A 19770-nucleotide genomic window follows, 5' to 3' on the forward strand; every position below is an offset into this window, starting at 1 on the left:
GAGGCAGCAGTGTATATCCCAGTGAGGAATACACAGATAGAGAAAAGGGTAACAGACCATGTGTCAGTATACACCCCAGAGCTGTTGGCATTGGTACTGTCATTGAAATGGATAGAGGAGAAATAAATACATAATAGTATAATTGCATCTGACAGCTTTTCAGCATCATCGAGTATACGATCAGGCAGATCTTCATCTAGAATGGACATAATAAATGAAATATTTCTAATTTTATATAAAATGCAAATCAAAGGCATAGCAACTCGTTTCATCTGGTTCCTGCTCATGTTGGTGTGGAGGCTGAACAGGTGTATATTCTGGCCAAACAAACACTCAGAATTATGAACATAGACATAGAAGTTAATAATAATAATTCCTTACATTTATTATAGCGCTTTTCCAGTGCTCAAAGCGCTTTACATATACACACATATTTTGTTTCTACATGCAATGGTCACCACTGTGGACAATACCCACAGGAGCAAGTTCAGGTGAAGTGTCTTGCCCAAGGACACAACGGCTTTACAGACGCAGCAGCGGCGGGTTTCACCCCTTGATCTGATGATCATTGCACAGCGCACTGTGCCACACCGTCCATCTTCACGCCTCGAAGTCATCGAGGCGCTTTTACAAGTACACATTGGTATTATACATGTACTGTGGACAATACCCACAGGAGCAAATCCGGGTGAAGTGTCTTGCCCAAGGACACAACGGCCTGACGCAGTGGGGCGGGAGCGGGTTTCGAACTGGAGTTCCCCAGCACCCTTTGATCTGATGCACAGACCACTGCGCCACCCGTCCCTCAAGTTCCACTCAGCAAAGCGGAGGTTAAAACATTCATACAGAAATATGCACAAACAACATGGCAAGAACATTGGGATCTTAGTGATACAGGAAGACATCTTTATAAAATTCAAAGGTATGTGGGGGATGGAAGGAAGGTGGGGTTAATTGTTGGTTAATGTGAATATCTGCAGTACATTGATGGTTACTGTGAATATCTACAGTACATTGATGGTTACTGTGAATATCTACAGTACATTGATGGTTACTGTGATGTTCTGCAGTACATTGTTGGTTACTGTGAATATCTACAGTACATTGATGGTTACTGTGATGTTCTGCAGTACATTGTTGCTTACTGTGATTATCTACATTGTTGCTTACTGTGATTTTATACAGTTGGGACGTTACTACTGCTATTTCTACAGTAACTCCAGAGTTGCTGTAATTTTTGGTTGGAAACACGGTATTATACTCTAAAATGGTAAACAGTAATTTACTGTGCACAAACACTGTAAATAACTGTGGATTTCACAGCCATTTTTTTACAGTGTGTCATCAGAGGCAGAAAAGCTCTTCAATAATAAGAGATGTGGTATAACTGTGTGAGGGATAAGAACAATCAAAGTGTCGGCGGCAAAGTTGAAAAACTGTTTTAATTCCTTAAAGCTCACCTATTATGCTATATTTGAACAATATATTATAGGGACATTTCTATACAAAACATGTCTCTGAAGTGTTTTGCTCAAAATACCAAACAATTCACCCATTGTAGCAAGCATGCCTCAAAATCCTCTATTTCAGCCCTGTTACTAAAGTGCTGATTCTGGGTCTGGCCTAGAAAATAAAAATACAGTGACAAGTTTTACAAAGAAAACATGGACGAAAATGATTTTGGTGAAATATAAACAAGTCAAGTTACACATTGGTTACACATATTACTTCCAGAACACGTCTCACATTGTTTCTGATTCAGCACATCCCTTGTGAAATGAACCATTGTAGACCATGGTCTACCATGGTGTCAATCCCATATCTGGTTCATGTAAATATACCTGTGCTCCTTTGTTCATTAACATTGAGGATATATTAAAATAAAAATGGTGGTAAGTGGTAATTCAGTAGGGGGGAAAGACTATCATTGATTAATGACAAGTTATAATATTATTATATCCTGTCATGCACACATTTTCATATCCATGAATATGCACTCAGGCCTCAAACAATGTGCAAAAACATCTCTGACAATGTGGGAGACAAGACTCAATTCATCCCTTCCACATCTTTCAAACAAAAATATGCTTGCCAAATATGACATTTTGCAATATAAAGCATTTGAGATCCTCTTGAGTTTATGCATGTATGTTTGTTAAAGCCACATTTCTCATTATTGTTCCTCTTAGCAACAAGACAGACTATAAACTTTACACAAGGCAAAGCAGAAAGTCAACCTGACATTGGCATCATTTACTCAAGCACACACCCTCCCCTGGAGAGAGACGAAGAGCTGTGGAAGTGTCATTATGATGTTTTAGCTTTAGAGAATGGAATTGAATTGATTTATTTAAAACAAGGGACAGTGTACATTAATCAACATATTAAAAACATGTAAAAGTACTCGAATTAGCCAAAAGGCTAGTTTTCATCGATAGTCCCTTTGCCAGATGGTGATGGACATCCTAAAAGCAATAATACAAATACCACGACATTGTTATACCATTGTACATATTTACAATAGATGACATCACTGAATACAGATAAGAGCAAGTCATGATAATAAATAAAACATTCACAATACGCACTCATACACACACACATCAGTGCTGATACTGTTGGTTTTCATTGAGCCACTTTTTAACACTGCTTGAATGTGTAGTAGGATGATGATTCTCTTATTGGTTGTGGTATTGAATTCCATTGATGGGATGCGTGGAATGAAAGACAGCCTGGCTGAATGCGCTCTTCCTAAATGGGATGGTGCAGTCTCCCCTAGCCGCACCTCTAGTAACCCTGGTTGAGGTGGACTTTAGGCTGATAAACCAGCCAGAGGAGGAGGAGGAGCCAATCTTATAAACTGAGCAGACATTTTTGTAAACTATGAGATTGAAATGATAAAAATAAAAGAATCTCCCCACTCTTATTTCATGGCTGTAATTAATGATGAACAGACTCACGTCAAAGACACTAGCTCACATAAATATTTTTTGTTTGGACGAAGAAAATGTAATCAAGAGAAATCCAGCTGTTTCATATGCAGCTGATGGGGTCAGGATATGGTGGATCAGATGAGGATATGCAACACGACTTCATAGTGATAAAAGATGAGTTCTCAAAAAGATAATGTTTCTTGAATGACTAAAGCTGGTTCTTTAGGGAATGGGGATTCAATCAATTTTCCACCGCACGTTTGATTTCCTATTTGTGAGAACATTGTATCAACAAGTGCATGTCAAACAATACAAATCGTTTTCATTGCCTCAGAGGTGCAGACATATTCCTTACTGTGGAAAATCCCACAGGTGAGAAAACACATGCTTAGATTCTACAAGCTTTAAACACAGAGCAACTCTTCATATGTTCCCATGAAAAACAAAACCTCAACAGCAAACAATTATACTCCACAAGATGATTTTTGTAGCTTGTGAATAAGCATAATACTGAACATTGATCATATATTTGGGGAAAAGCACATTAGTGAAGCAGCAATGACCCTTAACAAAAGAATGGATGAACATCAGAAACATCCATTCTGTTGTTCATGACCCAAGTCATTTGAGACTTGGACCAAATGACTTGGGTCACGTGATGTCGGGTTGTAAACTCAGGTGAACAAAGACATCAATCTTTCACTTCTACACTGTTTATATCCAATGTATGCCAGTCATGTTAAGTGCTTTGTTGGATGGTTAGCTACAGTATAAATCAAATAGGGCAGCAACCAAACATATCTATTTATTATCAATACATTTGCAAACCTATTTTTAATAATTGATTATTTGATATGCACAATATCTAAATATAGTGAAACATGTTCATAAGCCTTTTCTAAAACTCAAGGTAATGCCTAGGTTGATGATTTTATTTGACCAACAGTCTAAAACCAACCTCGAGAGATATGTTTATGTTACTGAATCATCACAATCTGATTTTCAATTGCAAACTGTATGCAGTAAAAACTAAGTATACACTTACACAGTTTAACAGAGTTCATTTGCTCCTATACACAATATAATATATATATAAATACAATATATTATAATATAATATGTTATATTATATTATTATATAATAAGATACAATATAATATAATATCATATATAAAATAGTAAATTATGTCCATCATAAAAATATATGTTTAACATGTTTTATTTTTCATGGGGCTCTTGGTAAGCATTCAAGCTGTACCTTACAGTTGTCATTAGCTTTTGCTCTGTTGCTATTTCCAAATGCAAAACTAGGCTTTATAGCATATGCTTATTTATAATTCATGGCAAAGTTGAACAGATCAGCATGAGAGAAAAAAATTCTCTAAATCAGTATACAATATTCTTCTTCAGAGTAATTAACCCCACAATGAGAGCCAGAGCAAGAAGCTGAGACACACTGAGAGTGAAGTTGAGCCTGAGAAAGAGAGTGAGCAGAAAGCAGCCTCCACACAGTCTCAGTGAAGTTGAGCCTGAGAAAGAGAGTGAGCAGAAAGCAGCCTCCACACAGTCTCAGTGAAGTTGAGCCTGAGAAAGAGAGTGAACAGAAAGCAGCCTCCACAGTCTCACTGAGAGAGAGAACCTCCACACAGTGAGAGAGAGGCTGGACTATGCCATGGAGATGCAGCTCGTGCTTTCGTCATCAGCCCGGCGCAACCATACTTACTTCTGTACTGCTGCCTTTGTCCCGCCCTTATTTCTCTGCACTACAAGTGATAATTCATTTTGTGGAATCGGTATCTTGTCTATCTAGTTAGAAAAAAACAAATACAAAACATTTATCAAATCTGAAACTCTTATTGTCTGATGTTTCTTGAACTGTAAAGCCTAATATTACGGTTAAAGTGAAGAGTTTAGTAGCCTGTCAATCATAACTCGTCATCAGGCTAGGTTGAGACTGCGGAGCTTTTCCACGTCAGTGTGTTTACCAAGGCCAGATTGACAGCTGCAGGAAGGTGTTCACTTTATTCACTTATGGAGCATTATTTTGAAGAGTGAATGAATACGTGGTGTTTGGAATTATTACGGTATCACGCAGTGGAATGTCCGAAAACATTAGTTTTTCCTGTTGTCGTGCTGAACTGAACTTTGGTCTTCTTCATTCACTGTTGGCCGGCTAGCCTGCTAGCTTGTCGCGCTAGGCTAGCATAAGCTACAGCAGGACTCCATCTCTGAAATAGCAGCCACACACAGGTAACCTCATTATTTCTTAATAACCACAGACGCGTACGTATATATATCTTCCAACAGGCGTTTTGATATTATGTCATGAAAAGAGTACTGTTGTCCGAGAGGACATACACGGAAGACACCTCTCCTTAGCAAATGAACACGTAGCTAAGTAGTTAGCTGGGGTCTTTCTGGGTAGGAAATATACGAAACTATTTTTAAAACTAGTAGGTCGATTTATATTAACTTAATAGTAGTCACTTGTCCTTTTATTGTGTTTGTGTCCCAGAGGTCTGTCAATAGGTTTTCAACACCATGGTATGGTGAAGAGCTAGCTTGATAGCTTCGCCTCTGAATATATGCCACTGCCATACTGTAGCTAGGTAATCTAATTAGCCTGCTAGCACCTTCTTACCTGACAGATAACACGCTGACTTGTATCAGTAGCTTGTATTCTATGACTGCATTATGTTACTTATGTGTTGGGAGTGACAGGCAGAGATGTTCATCCACCCAGCTGATTGTTAGCATTGATATCAGAGCAAGGGAGGGAGTCTTACATTTTCTCCAAAAGGTTCAGTGGTCCATGTTCTTCTTTGCAAGTCTGTCTCCAGAAAAGCTCTTTTCATGCAGAGAATGTGTTAACACCATCACCTGGCAAGAATAACGGTTCCATAAACGCTTTTAATCTAGATGATCTAGAACCATTGTGAAAAGCATAGAGTCCCTCTGGCCCCTGAGCTTCCATTCACATGGAGTGAAAGGTACTGGAAGGGAGACATGTACACGTTTGAGATGGCTGTATCTACTTTGATGAGTTGAAAGTGTTGATTGGAAGCATTTGTTTTCCTGTCTGGTACCCAGTCTTATGAAACAATGGTCTAGTACTGTACATTGTCTCCTGCTCCAATAAGCAGCTGATGTGAGACAGTATGCAGTGATTTATTCTTGCCTGCTCAATACATATAGAGCATTTATTACTAATAAGAAGGAAAGAGAGACTTACTTTTTATTGTTAAAACATTTTCCAATGATTAAAGGTAAACTGTGTTGCAGGTTTTTCCTGAACTAATATGTTTCCACTAAGTTGACAGTTTACTGTCCCTGCACTGTGCAGATTTCTTGGGAAATACAATATCAGACCCGGACTTAACCCCACTGATTCAAATAAGAATTGTTGTTTTGAAAATCCTATTTGCTAGTGGAGCCTCATACTGTATATGACAGTCTTATCAGCTGTACGTCTATCCCTATGCCTCTACATCCCGGCCTCTACCTTCCATATTTTAATCGTCTTATCTTATTGAATATGGTGCTTACCTTGAATTTAAAGAATGTGGCCTCTGTCACCTAGTCCATACATTCATACATCTTCCTGTAATGTAAGAGTATTATATGCCATGGCTTTCATGACACAGGGAAAAGGTTAATCCAACCACTTTGTGGTATACTGCTTGTCAAATATGAACAGTATGTCATTCTGATTTTGTTTGGTTATCCATATTGGTTTAAGCCATTCTCAATGTACACATGGAAATGTGCTGTTTGCTTATCAGAATGTATATTCATTTTAGGGTAAAGGTTTTGAGTTGAAATATAAGTTTACAGTCTAATATATTATATACTTCTTGCAGAATTTCATAATTTAATATTGTCTAAATGATTGCATATCCGACTTGAAATACACGAATCTCATGACAAAATATGTTTGCCACGAGAAGCACAATCAGATTGAATTAATGTCGAGGTGGTATCAATTTCATTATTTATAGTAAGCCGTTTATTCCTATATCTCATGTACATTCTGTTTCTTTTGTATAGACATAGAAGTATACTATAGAAGTACATTTTCTGATAATGTCACAACATAATAGATAACAATGTGTTAACAATATGTTAAGCGGTTTGTTGTTTTTTAGATATCAGTGATGTCTCACTGACACTGAAGTCACTGTAGAATGACGTGTCCTGAAGAGCTGATAAGTGTTCATCAGGCTGACTGAAACGTTTTCAAATAGTAGAAGGAAGACACATTTCAAATGAAATATTTGAGAAATGGGTTATTTGATGAAAAATTTGAATAAAATACATACATACATACATAGCAACGCATCGCTTGTTAAATACAATACAATTGATAATATATCATTATGGGCCAAACTAACCTTCTCCTTCTCCGTTTGTCTCTCAGAAAGCAGCATGGTGGACAAGAACATCTACATCGTCCAGGGTGAGATTAGTACCGTTGTTGGAGCTATCAAGAGGAACTCCAGGTGGAATACCCACACTCCACTGGTGAGTTAATCACAACCATTTTATTTGTACTATACTTTATTTGAATAAAGACTAGCTCTAATAAAGATATACAAATGGACTAAATGGTATACGGTTTTGTGATTTGATAAAACCTTTGAATAAACTGCTTCCAAACAACGGCAGAGGGGCTGCTCAGTGGGCAGAAAGAGAGCCTGTAGGGTTCCCCATCTAACCAACGTGTGTGACTGTTGGATCAGTGAGAACAACTATGATTTTGGTACATTTCCGTTTGTTTTCTGATGCTCGACCTCTCAAACCCATATCCAGACATACTGTATTTTGGTTGTTGGGCTTATGGTGGCGGAGCATTTGAACATATCCCCCTTGAGGGTAGAACTTTTTCTTGCCACTAATTCTTTCTCTGCTCATCATAACTCTGATATTGTGATGAAAGCTTTATTTTGAAATGAACTGTTTTCCCAATGATAATCTCAGGAATGGCTAAAGAGTGCACACAAGCGTCTGAATAACCTCATCTTTACTTCTTTTGCATGCTAGTGTAGAAGGACCAGCATGCATTTGGGTCCCTGGTTTAGAAACTATAGGGATGATTTTAAACTATGTTTTTTCAGATACTTGATCTGAAGTGAGACAGATGTGTTATTAATACTTTTTACAATGAATTTACTCAAATTAAATAATGCTTCTTTAAAAAGAAATTAAAAAAAGAATCTAAAACATGTAGCTCAAGTTCCTAAGGCTTTTTGGAACCTGGGCCCTTGCAGCGAGGTAACATGGCTGTGACCAGAGATGGGGTCGTTACTAAAAAAAAGTAATATATTACATATTACTTTAAAAAAAAAAAAAAAGTAATATATTACACTACTTCGTTACTCTCTACATAAAGCAACTCGTTACTTTACTCGTTACTTTACTCGCAGGGCCGGCCCGCCCCTCCGTACAGGCAGATCACGCAGACTGCTAAAGTTTCAAATGTTCTCTTTAGTTCAGTTTCATTGTCGCATAAGACTGATCCAGATAGCTCCTGAATGTTTTCTATCTGACCGTGGCTGTCCTTTGTCTCCTGCTATCTGTATTGTGCGCAGTCTATCTCTGAACGATGGTGATTCCACTGTGCACATGGGCAACATGTCCTCTACTATGAAGGATGCTACAAGCCTGTCCATCTCTGCTTTGGTTACCGGTCCTCCAAATTCTAATTTGTGTTGCTTCGGGGTCGGCGGCGGCGCACTCACAACATCCTCCCTCTGGGTTCGGGGGTCCTTAGCTATTAGCTTCACCTTAGCACGTGTTCTTTGCAGGTGTTTGACGTGGTGTTCACAGCAGTGGATAACGGCTTCTGGCCTGGACACAGTTTGCACCTCACCGTCCCTTCCTGTCTATTCTTCGGACGAACTCAAAATAATGGGCATACCTCCACCCCTCGAAAGTTATCGCTGACTCAGCCATGTTTATGCAGCACTGCACGCGGAGATGTGGACGCGCAAGTCGAGCAGATTACGTACATATAAACCTGTGGCGGAAACCTCTCTTGTCTGTCAGTGTGATTATGACTGATTTTAGTAAGTAACGCGTGTTGGGGCAATGTTAGTAACTGTAGTGTGATTACTGAATTATAAACGCGTTACACTACTCCGTTACCGACAAAAGTATTATTATTACCCAACTCTGGCTGTGACCACTCGGCTACAAAGACACTCCACATTAAGCCAAGCTCTTTTCAGTGGCACATTCTGGATGACTTCTAAGCATATAGGATTTATAGGGGCATTATTACCTATTAACCAACGCCTCTCTTAAGAGCCTTAAGATAAAGTGAAAGCAACCAAACACAAACCTTTGATAAAGCTATAGAATGTGTGCCCTCACATTTGTTGTAATAACAACATAACATTAAGAGTAATATGACGTTTAATTGTACAGCAGGATATTTGAGCAGTATTTAGAGATAATCTTTTTCTACATGCAGATCCATACACCTTTTACATGCTGCTGTAATTAAAAAGTCACAACTTAATATTCTAAATAATTGCTGTCACTAGAGTTGTTGGTTTTATAGCACACATTCAATGTAATAGACCCTGAAACTGAATATTATATTATATTTGAACTACTTTGAATGTCTTCGTGCTCTCATCCATCATGTTTTTCTCTGCCCAGGATGAAGAGCAGGACCCTCTACTTAACAGCTTTGCCCACCTGAAAGAAACCCTCAACTACATTAAAGGTACGTGGGGCTGATGGGGTGTACGTGATGGGATTAGTTCAGGTTTCACGAGCTGTTTGACCTCATGTTGACAGGAAATGAGGCTCTCATGTCAACTACCATGTCAACTGAAATATGAATAACACTGGGTGGCTGAAATGAGAGTGGGACCAGGGTCTGGTCTGGTTCAGGAAAAGCCATGAGTTCAGCTCTGGAGTTGATGGTACTGGTGGGGCCAACAGCACGTGCATTGGGCCCCTTTCTCGCTTTGTCCATCAGGTTTGCAGTGATAAAAGACTTAAAGGTAAGAACGGAGAAACCAGCTCGAGTGCGCTAGAATTTGAAAATACGCAGCCGGAAAAAATCTGCCCCTTCAGACTTCCTTCCAGAGCCCCTCCTCCAACACACACGAACGTGCACATGACCAATGAGGGCATGAGATAAGTTTGTGCACGAGATGGAAGGCTGACAGGCAGGTAGGCCGTCCAGTTATCTGCTGCGGGCCGAGGCAGATAACTGGCTTCCACAGATGAAATATTTGTATGTATTTTTTGTCAAAGCATTTAATGTGTTCCTTGCTATCGGGATGTTAAGAGCATTCCATGGAATATAACAACACGTGTTTCTGAAGTGAATGACCTACCCCACCTTTAAGCTTTTAATCAGGGGTTGAGATTGATCCATTTATTGTTTATTGGATCTGGACAAAAGCTTCAGCTAAATGCAATGTAATCTAATAATCCTAGACCTTCTCCAGTCTGGTCACACTAACACTCGTGTGGTGCCTGATCATGTGTGAGTCCCTGAGTGTGTAAATGCAGTGGTGGTGTCTGACAGCACCCCTTCTCATGAGAGAGCCACGCTGGCCTGAGGACAGTCCTGCATGTTGTCATGCCTTTGCAATGAGAGCTCTGGCAGCTCCCACAGCCCTGCAGCTCAAGTTGTAGAAGTTGTGAGCAATGGCAGATATGCAAAACATCAAGCCCCCCCCCTCCCCCTGCTGCTGTCTCCCTCCAGGGAATGCCAGTGCTGCTGTGAGATGGACAGGCACTGCTGGCTGAGGAGGAATCTACCCACCTCTTTTCTTTTTCCTCCCTCTTTAACCCTTTCCCCACAGCCCTTAAATCACCACAAGCCTGTTAAACCAATTCTCTTACACTGTACTGTATTATATTTGAATAGAATGGAAGTCGAATAAAAAATACTGAATTTTTTTCAGCTTTTTTAGCGCATTTGCATGAAGTAATGAATCCATGTCAAGGAGGTTTGAAAGCCTTTGTTGCATCCTTAAGCCCAAATCCCCTATGCCCCCAGCCTCTGAAATGTTACATCCCTGCCCTGATGAGACACAAAATGGAGATCAAATAACCACAGTAGGGCTCAATGCTGACAGACTGATCAATTTGTTTTGTTTTTGCAGCAGCATACCGACCAAATAGATCTCGTAAAGAAACACAGCAATATTTTGTCAGGAAGTCTTGTGGGTGGGCTGTGTTTTGTTGCTGCTTTGAGGCTTCGCAGCAGCCCAGCTGTCTGCTTAATACAAGCCCAGTAAGTCCATTCACTCTGGTGTGTAACTCCTCTCCTTCTAGCAACTAACACCAACCAGCCAAGGCACTATGAATTAGTCCCCACAAGGTTTCTCAGCCCCTCTGTCTTTCTTCTCTTATTTCCTTTCTTTCCATATTTCTCAGTCCCTCTCTCCGTCTGGCTGAGGGTCTCACTGCCCTGGCGTTCCTGTTCTGTTGTAACTAATGTGATTGACAGGACCATGTGCCAAAGAGCTGGAGAGCAGTGCAGCTGGAAGTATATCATCTGCAATTTTAGTTGGGTAAATATAGCAGGGAGTCTTGTCAAGCAGAGAGATAGATTGTTCTGGGAAAGGAAGTCTTGTCTCACTTTTCTCCTGCTCCTGGAGAATGTAAGGTCGCCTCCCGCTCCTGAACAATGAGAGCACAGTTGACGCAGACGGGCCAACGATGGACCATGTGTTGTGATGCTTCAGCTGCACCTTGCTCCCAGGAAGCAGGGGACGTTCCTCTGATTTAAGTGGGATGGCTTGATATCTAATGCCCCATCCCTAACCTCATTAGACCCATATCATTCAGTGCTTTCCACAGCATCTGTCTTTAAATATGTACTGGCTTAGAAACATATCTTTTGTTCTGTCCTACAAGGTTCTTTGGTTTACATTTAAATAGTAACATAGTACATAGGTTTAAACTTTGAGTAATAATGACACGTATGCCTTGTTCCTTTAATACGTTGTTGCTATATATTGTGCACAACTTAATATTAGTGTGGTTATTATTTTGAATATGTTCATTTATTGTTTAACCTTAACAATCCTTCAGGTGTGATTTGACTTCACAAGTGCTTGTTTGTGAGCAGTAGCTTTACATGAATAGGCCATCTGGATTGTGTATAACGGGCTCTAAACTGGAATAAAAACAAGCAACTGATGTAGGACAAACTGGCTTTTATATATATATATATATTGATGATCAACTAACAAATAAAACAGACATAGTGAAAGTATTATTGTATTAAATGTTCTGGAACTTTGTATTGATCTGCAGCTGTAGTATTCCCCTCCCACCTGACGCTGGCAGGCGGTCTCTCCTGTATACCATTTCATCGCACAGACAAATCTCTCTCAATCTCTTGTTGAATAATTCTTTGAATTTTATTTTATTGCGGGACAATACCTCCGAGAGTTCGAAAGACCGGAGAACCGCCTCTCAATCTGACATACATATCTTTCCCTCTATCTTTTTTCAGTTGGACCTCTTTTATCCAGAAGTCACTCAGCTTCTTAAGTCTCCACTTCTTTCCTCCCATCACCCCCCTCTGCTGCAGCGGAGGTCAGATCTTTGACAAGTCTGCAGAAGAAACAGTCTGCTGCTAAATCCCTTCATTTTTATTCATACACATACAGGTTTAGAGCCCCTTGCAGCCCCCAGGTACAAAGCGAGAGTGGCCTTTTGACTGGCAGCTTTCTCCTTTCCATCCAAACACTAACGACATTCACAAGCACACCTCTAATGGACTGTAATCACCAGCACAGCCCCACACGCAGATATCAGGGGGCATGGCAGTGAACATTGTAGAGGATGATTTGATTACTCTCCTGCTGACCTTTACAATAATTACCCTGGTTTCCCCAAAGATGAGCACAAAGCTAATTCTGCATGGAATAGTAGAATTATTGCAGACAAATATATATTTTGAATGACATAGTTTGAGGCACCGATGTGTAATGCTCGTTGTCTGCACTGTTTTTTCTTTTTTGTTGCAATAAAAAGGTGCTCAGTGGCAGCGGTATAATGATACCAGGGTCTCCCACACAGACTTTACTTGGGTGGGCCGCCCAGGTATATTAACGGCCGCCAAAGTATACTTCGCAACCCATTTCATTTGTTTTTCCTCTCCGTCCGCGAGCACGACCCCATCTGCGGTCGATTAACTAGTGGACCATGATCCCTCGCTCTACGCCTCCTGTACCTGTTGGCTCTGCCATCATGTGAAGGGTCTGCTAACAAGCCACCAACAGAAAGGTTCATGTTAATGTTGTTGCACGTCACAAAGCCAGCCACCCCCTCCCCCTCCCCCTCCCCCCGCAACCACCACAAGTATATTTCATATCTGTGGGAAACACTGATACTATGATGTTTTGAATATATTTCCTTCATGTTTTCACAGTCTAATCCATGCATTACTGACAACCTCACTAATTCATCACATTTTGCCGTCATGTCAGTCATCAGGGGAGAATGCACACATGCCGTCTGTGTTATTTCAAGGTCAAGCGTGAGTGTGTGTTGTCTTGGTCCCCAGCTGTAGTCAGGCAGGCGCTGGTGGTCCTACGGGGGGTACAGCCCCAGCACTTGGGATCTAGTTGTGGCCTTTTACCCCCCCTTACACCCTCTCACCCCTCCCTTCCTCTTTCCCACCACCTGATCTTCACACATATATCACTCCCAATTGAACTGGCAGAAGGCAGCTGGTAAATGCCGAGGAAGAGGAGCCATAATTCATGTCGCTCAGCCACTTATGCAAATATGTTTACTCATGGAGGCATTCTGAGCAAGGATAATCTGACTCACGGCAATTCTTTACATGTCTGCCCCGCTGTCTTGAAGCTTTAACCATGAGATCAGGGGTTACATTTTCAGTCCTGCTGTCAGTTCTTTTTATGACATGGTCAAAAGACAATACACTGTGTGGGCGGAGATGTCACTTACATTAATGTCAGTCAGATTTATAGCCTCAGGTTGGGTCAACATAGGGTGTTTCTCAATGTCGAGGACGCTTCCTTGTCTTACGAGTCAGGTCCATCAGAGGCTAGGCAAGAATCCTTCCTGGCATTCGGAGAACGAAGAATGGAATAGGCTAGCAAGTGTGCAGGCGTCATATGAGAGGCCCGCCTTACATTTTCCGCCAAAGATTTGGGAAATTGGTCCGTGCGCAAAGCATTGTGGGGATTTTAAGAACGTGGAGGCTACACATGTGCAGCCTCAAAATGTCCCGCAATGAAGTGCGCCGGCCTCTGTAGAATTCCAAGCATCCTGGACATTGGAACAGTCCTTCGACGAGACTCGATGACGTAGTATCCTTGAAATAGTGGCTCTGGAACCGGTTTCCTCGACATTGAGAAACACCCATAGTCTCAGATAAATTAATCCCTTAATATTTGTACATGCACAGAGAAAACCCTGATTATTTCCACTATTGATTCATTAGATAATTTCTTTGGATCATAACATTCTTAAATTAGTATCTTCAAATTGGTTGTTGCATTGAAAACCCCAAAGATATTTCATATATATAATATATATTAAAAAAAGCAGCAAATCTTTACATTTGAGAACCCTGAACTCGTAGAATTTGATTATTACAATAATGGAATGACTGATTAATACATTATTTGTGCTCTAGTCAAGGCAACAGCAATTCAGAAAACCACAACAATACGGTATTTGAATGGAAAATAGTGTTGGCAACCTGCACAATGTTTTGGGCCTGAATTTCATCCACATGGCTAAAGGTGTTCTTGCTCGCATGTCTTTGTCATAGTTTCATTCTCATAACTGACATATTCAGTAAGGCAAGCGTCGTTTTTCAGCAACTTCCCATCTACATGCATAATAAGCGATGCATGGATGGTAACACCAGGTACTGCACAATCTGAGTTTCCTTAACTGTTGCTCATTTCATGTTTTTATTTTCAACCTTTCAATCAATACATTTTTTATTGTATTATTAATGATTTGATTTATGTTAATTTGTTCTTGTTTTGTCTATAAAATGTAAAAAAAAAATTCCTAGAGCCCGGGCTGAAAGAGTTTGCTGACCGACATTTTAAAACCCAAAGATATTCACTCAACAATTTAAAAGCAGCAAAGCCTAACATGTTTTTTCCTTGATACATTACTTCGTCATTCAACTGTTGGAAAATCCTTTTCTGTCAGCCTATTATTTGATATGACAGTTAAAAACGGTTATTTCATAAAAAATCAATGGATCTAACAAGCCATGGTATCACAGAGAATAACAATGCTAGCTACATTGGGGAGGTGCCATGGATTATACAGGTGTTATACAGTGGCAAGCCTTTGGCCTGCTGGTTGTAAAAGCCCCCATCACAATAACTATGATTAATAGGAGTGTCCCCCTCCCCAGACACACTGCCACCTAGTACTGGTTAGTAGCTGTAAATCTGGCCAGTTAACAGTACCCTAACCGGGGCCTGACAGGCAGGGCTTATGCCCGGTGTGAAGATGCATGCAACTGTTGTACTGTTTCAACGGCTCTCAACAATGTGCTGAGTGGATGGAGCGTCCCAGCAGAGGGCTATTAATCATGCTAGGGGTGTCTGGGTCGGGCTCAGGCATAGACAGAGCCCATCCAGGGTGCCGCCGAGGATACGGATGTGCTGACAGGAACAGTGGGCAAGATGTGAGCGAAACAAAGTATCCCCCCTGAGCACCAAGAGAGGAGGGTGAGGTGGAAGGCCGGCTGGGCTGAGGGGGACACACAACAAAAGACACAACAAAGCCTCCAGCATATACAGAAGGAATTCTATATTTTTCTTATGTTTCCTTATTTCATTTTTTAAGAAGGGACAATGCACATTAATCAACATGAGCACTTGAGTCATGTTATTTACTTTGTTACACAAAGGTTTGACAACTCTACCCTTAAAACGGAAGCCTCAGACTGCTTATAATAAGTGGAAATCGGAAGAGTATATTTCAAGCTTGTTATGCAAATAAGCTATTGCGTTTTTTTTTTATCAACTAAGATTTGTTAGAAATGTTTTCAAATGAAATGATAGAATTTATTTGAGGAGTAGGCCTATCAACACATGAATACTACTGTGTGATATACGTAAGGCAAGCGCACGTTTCATGTGTGGGCCATTGTCCATTATACTTTTAGAATGCTGAGGGCCAATTCATAATGGACCGTGGCCGCAATTTGGTCCCCGGGCCGTAGTTTGGACACTCCTGCCATAAAGGCTTATTTTCATCTGCAGTCCCTGGCAGGTTGATGGCATTACAAGAACACATACACATAAGCACAGAAAACACATGAGCAGAATGAAAACACATACAGTTAGGATTGAAGCACATAAAGCACATGGGCCCAGTTAAAGCCCTTTTAGATCCCATCAACATGCGACAGACATCAAGTCGGATACATGAGCAAGGATAACAGCTAAATAGCACAGACAGTATGAAAAACAATGATATGACCCTTAAGAATGTTTTATATATTAACTAAGGATTTTTTAATTTGTATTTACTTTAAAGAGACAAAAGTGTAAGAGTTTTAAACAAACACTGCTCTGGCTTGATATTGATAAAGCATTTTCCTTAATGGTTTCAGTTTCAATTATTATTTAACTGATAAAGGAAACTGAACGCACAATCCTCCTAACACACATTTGTATCGGTTGCTGTCAGGAACCCGTTGTTGGGTCTTCATGTCCGCAGTTTGGTTGGAGCTCACCATAGTGTGACCTACTCGCCTATCAGCTTGATTTTCTCACCTGAGCACAGCTAGACATCCCGTGCATGAATTGCCAGTACCGTACAGTAATACAGTACACTGCAGTGTTTCTCATTTCAACTGGCTATTCATTATCTTCCAAATATTGCTATGAACACACATTTGGGAGAATGTGCTTGTCTTCCAACATCCCTCAGTTTAAGGCTCGCTCCCTGCTGTGACTTTGACCACTGGACTCATTGGTTTTACCTTCAAAGTCTTTTCTGACCACTCAGTTTTAGGTTTGTGTATCCTTTCAGACTTCTGTTAAGCTGGCCCTGTCTGTTCCACGCATGGCCCACAGAGTCGGATGGATCAGTGAGGTCTCGAGACCTTCTCTGTGTGGTCAGCTGTGACTCGTTGCTGGAATGTAGTGTTTTCCTCTGCAACCTGGGTTCTGTTTTAATATTCTGTTGAGCGTATTGTTATGAGGTGCTAACTGGGGTTCAGCACAGACGGATACCCTGACGCACAACAACCTTGCTTAAGCTTACTCCAGAGCTAGCGAGCTTTAAGTTAAGTGTTGCTTTAATTACTCCCCCTGATCACTGAGCGTTTATACAACAGCAGGTTCCAGGTAGGGTTTGAAGCCGTTTCAACACCTCTGAATCCAGCGGCCACTCATCACCTGAAGGTCTGCTCTAAAAACAGCCCTGTGCTCTGACCCTGCTGACAAGTTGATCGGCTGAACAGCATTACAGATTGACTATACAAGCTGGTATTGACCATTTCTGAAGATGTCAAGTTTAGGTTTTGAATATGTGAATGAATGTGCCTCTAAGTTCAGCCCCGATGCTAGGCAGAGTTAGTGAGCATCTGAATTGCTTTTGCATGACCTGCAGTGTGACTTACTGTCACTTCCCATGATGCCCACATCCATTCATCACAGAAGAGAAAACAAACGCGTTATCCATCTAATGTACCACTTACAGTCTTAGGCCCCGTCCACACGGAGACGATATCAGTTGTATCCGCTAACGTTCTCTATCTAGACCAGGGGTGCTCAACCTTTTGTGAGCCGAGAGCTACTTTTAAAGTTGCCAGTCTGCCGAGATCTAACAGTCCAAATAGAGAGGCGTAGCCATTACTGACAGCCTACTACCAGGTAAATACACACTTCTACTTGTATTAAACTGGCCTTTGTACGATGAATACTTCATACAATACTGCAGATCCTTTATCTTACCTCTTTCTAATCTACACACATACAAGTATCTAACTGAAGTCACACAACAGTGTTGTTGATACAGAGTTGGAGTTTATTCACACGTCACTACAGTGGGTAATGTTTAAGAAACATTGAACAGTGCTGCCACATATGACACAGGGACAAAGAAAAGACTCTGAACCCTTTCTTTGCCATTATATAAAAATAGTGTTGCTACAAAAGTATAAATGAGGCTTACTAATAAGACAACTCAGATCTGAAGCTACACAGGAATCTGCTGCCAACGTGCAATAAAAGAGACAACATTAATAGAATCAAACCCTTTTTTTGTTGCATTTTAGTAGAGTATAAAAATAAATGCCTTTTTTAAAATAGGATGCTCGCAACACTAGTTTCTTAACCTGAATTGATAATAGACTATAATCAATTTAAGTTTGCATTCTTATACCATTTTGTACAATGATTATAATGAATAAGTTCAAACAAACTAAAACTTACAGCTGATTAATAACTGTATCTAACTTGAGTTTGTATTGTATCAAAAACCTGTTGAAATGCTTCTGTTATTTTTACTGTCCCCCAAAAGCGCGTCGGCAGCCTCCAGGAATGCTTCTTTCACAACTTCGCCGTCTTTGAAAGACTTCACGTGACTGACACGATAAGATGCTCTGGAGCAGGGCCTGGTGAAAATGGACTGCTGTGCATTTAGCTGTCCTCTCAGGCCCCTCCCCTTTTGGGAGCGTAGGGCAGAATTAGGAGGGAATTCCGTGTCGTAGCGTTTGTGCACTGTTTTGAAATGCCGCTCCTAAATTACCCTTCGATAAAGCCACGCTCGCATTGCAGACGAGACAGATGGACTTTGAATTGGAATAGATACAAAAATAATCATCCTCCCACTCGGAGTGAAAATTATATATTTTTTGCTTCTGCCATAATTGCGGTCTTGTGAGTGTGCAGACTGTCACTCCCGTTGCCATGGACAACGTCAGCGAAATAGTGCCCACTGCCCACCAGCCATGCCCCAACCCATGGGGTCACGACGGCCAATCACAAAGCTTTGATGTGTTCAAGTGCATTATTCTGGCACAGAAAGATTATGTTACAGGACATTAACGGTAAAACAGAATATTGTTGTTCTATTTTTAGACACATCTCACGAACGACCGGGAATCTGACACGTTTCTTGAGCCGATTTCATGTGGACGGAAGACTTTTTGGAAAACGACTTCGGCTCGTTTTCGGGTTCGTTTCCGTTTCGTCTCTGTGTGGACGGGGCCTTAGTTTAGTCTGATGGTCTGCTTTGATGCCATGTATTATTATGATTTCATCTGAAATAATGGTATATACATTTGTTCATATCTAAGCTTATGGAGTGATTATTTAAGTTTGTAACCTCTAATTCTAGTTTGTTGGTGCAAGATTCAGATTGTCATCTCGTCAAATGAAACAAAACTAAATTCTATCCATATAATTTAAGACTAATAGGTTTGGTCTTGAACTTGGAAGTAGTAGTTTGATTGACCTTTGTTAAATACAAATATACTTAATATTTTTACTTTAGCTTTTAATATTAAGACTATTTAGCAATATCAACCTTCTCATGAAGACTGTGTAACGAATGTTCTCTCATTCGCTTTCCTATATTTACTTGTAGCAATACAGAAATTGGCTTTTGTTTAAAGGTTTGATTGATCGATTATTTGCAAGTTTCCTATCCCAAGATTTCAGAGATCCTGCACAGTGTTCCCACGGCACCAATGACATATATCCCCATTGAAAATAGTTTTATCAACCAACAAACATTTGGAAATGTTTATTTACAATAAGAGTATTATGGTACAAGTTAAACCTAGCCTGCATTTCAAGACATCTTATCAGGTTTATTTTCTTTATATTTAATTTAGCTT

General features: G+C 40.4%; 1 protein-coding gene across 2 annotated transcripts in view; it reads left to right on the plus strand.

The window, feature by feature from the left end:
- The first annotated feature begins 4810 nt into the window (after positions 1-4810).
- Positions 4811-19770, plus strand: part of gbf1 (golgi brefeldin A resistant guanine nucleotide exchange factor 1) — a 146459-nt gene continuing 131499 nt past the window's right edge. The window contains exons 1-3 of one of the 2 annotated variants that reach the window (XM_034100521.2): positions 4811-5183; positions 7351-7454; positions 9597-9663. In XM_034100521.2, coding sequence (XP_033956412.1) covers positions 7359-7454; positions 9597-9663 — 163 coding nt within the window. In that variant the 5' untranslated portion in view covers positions 4811-5183; positions 7351-7358. The remainder of the gene's footprint in view (positions 5184-7350; positions 7455-9596; positions 9664-19770) is intronic. The other variant, XM_034100523.2, reaches the window with a different exon arrangement.

This window comes from Pseudochaenichthys georgianus, chromosome 15, assembly GCF_902827115.2.
Source record: "Pseudochaenichthys georgianus chromosome 15, fPseGeo1.2, whole genome shotgun sequence".
NCBI lineage: Eukaryota > Metazoa > Chordata > Actinopteri > Perciformes > Channichthyidae > Pseudochaenichthys > Pseudochaenichthys georgianus.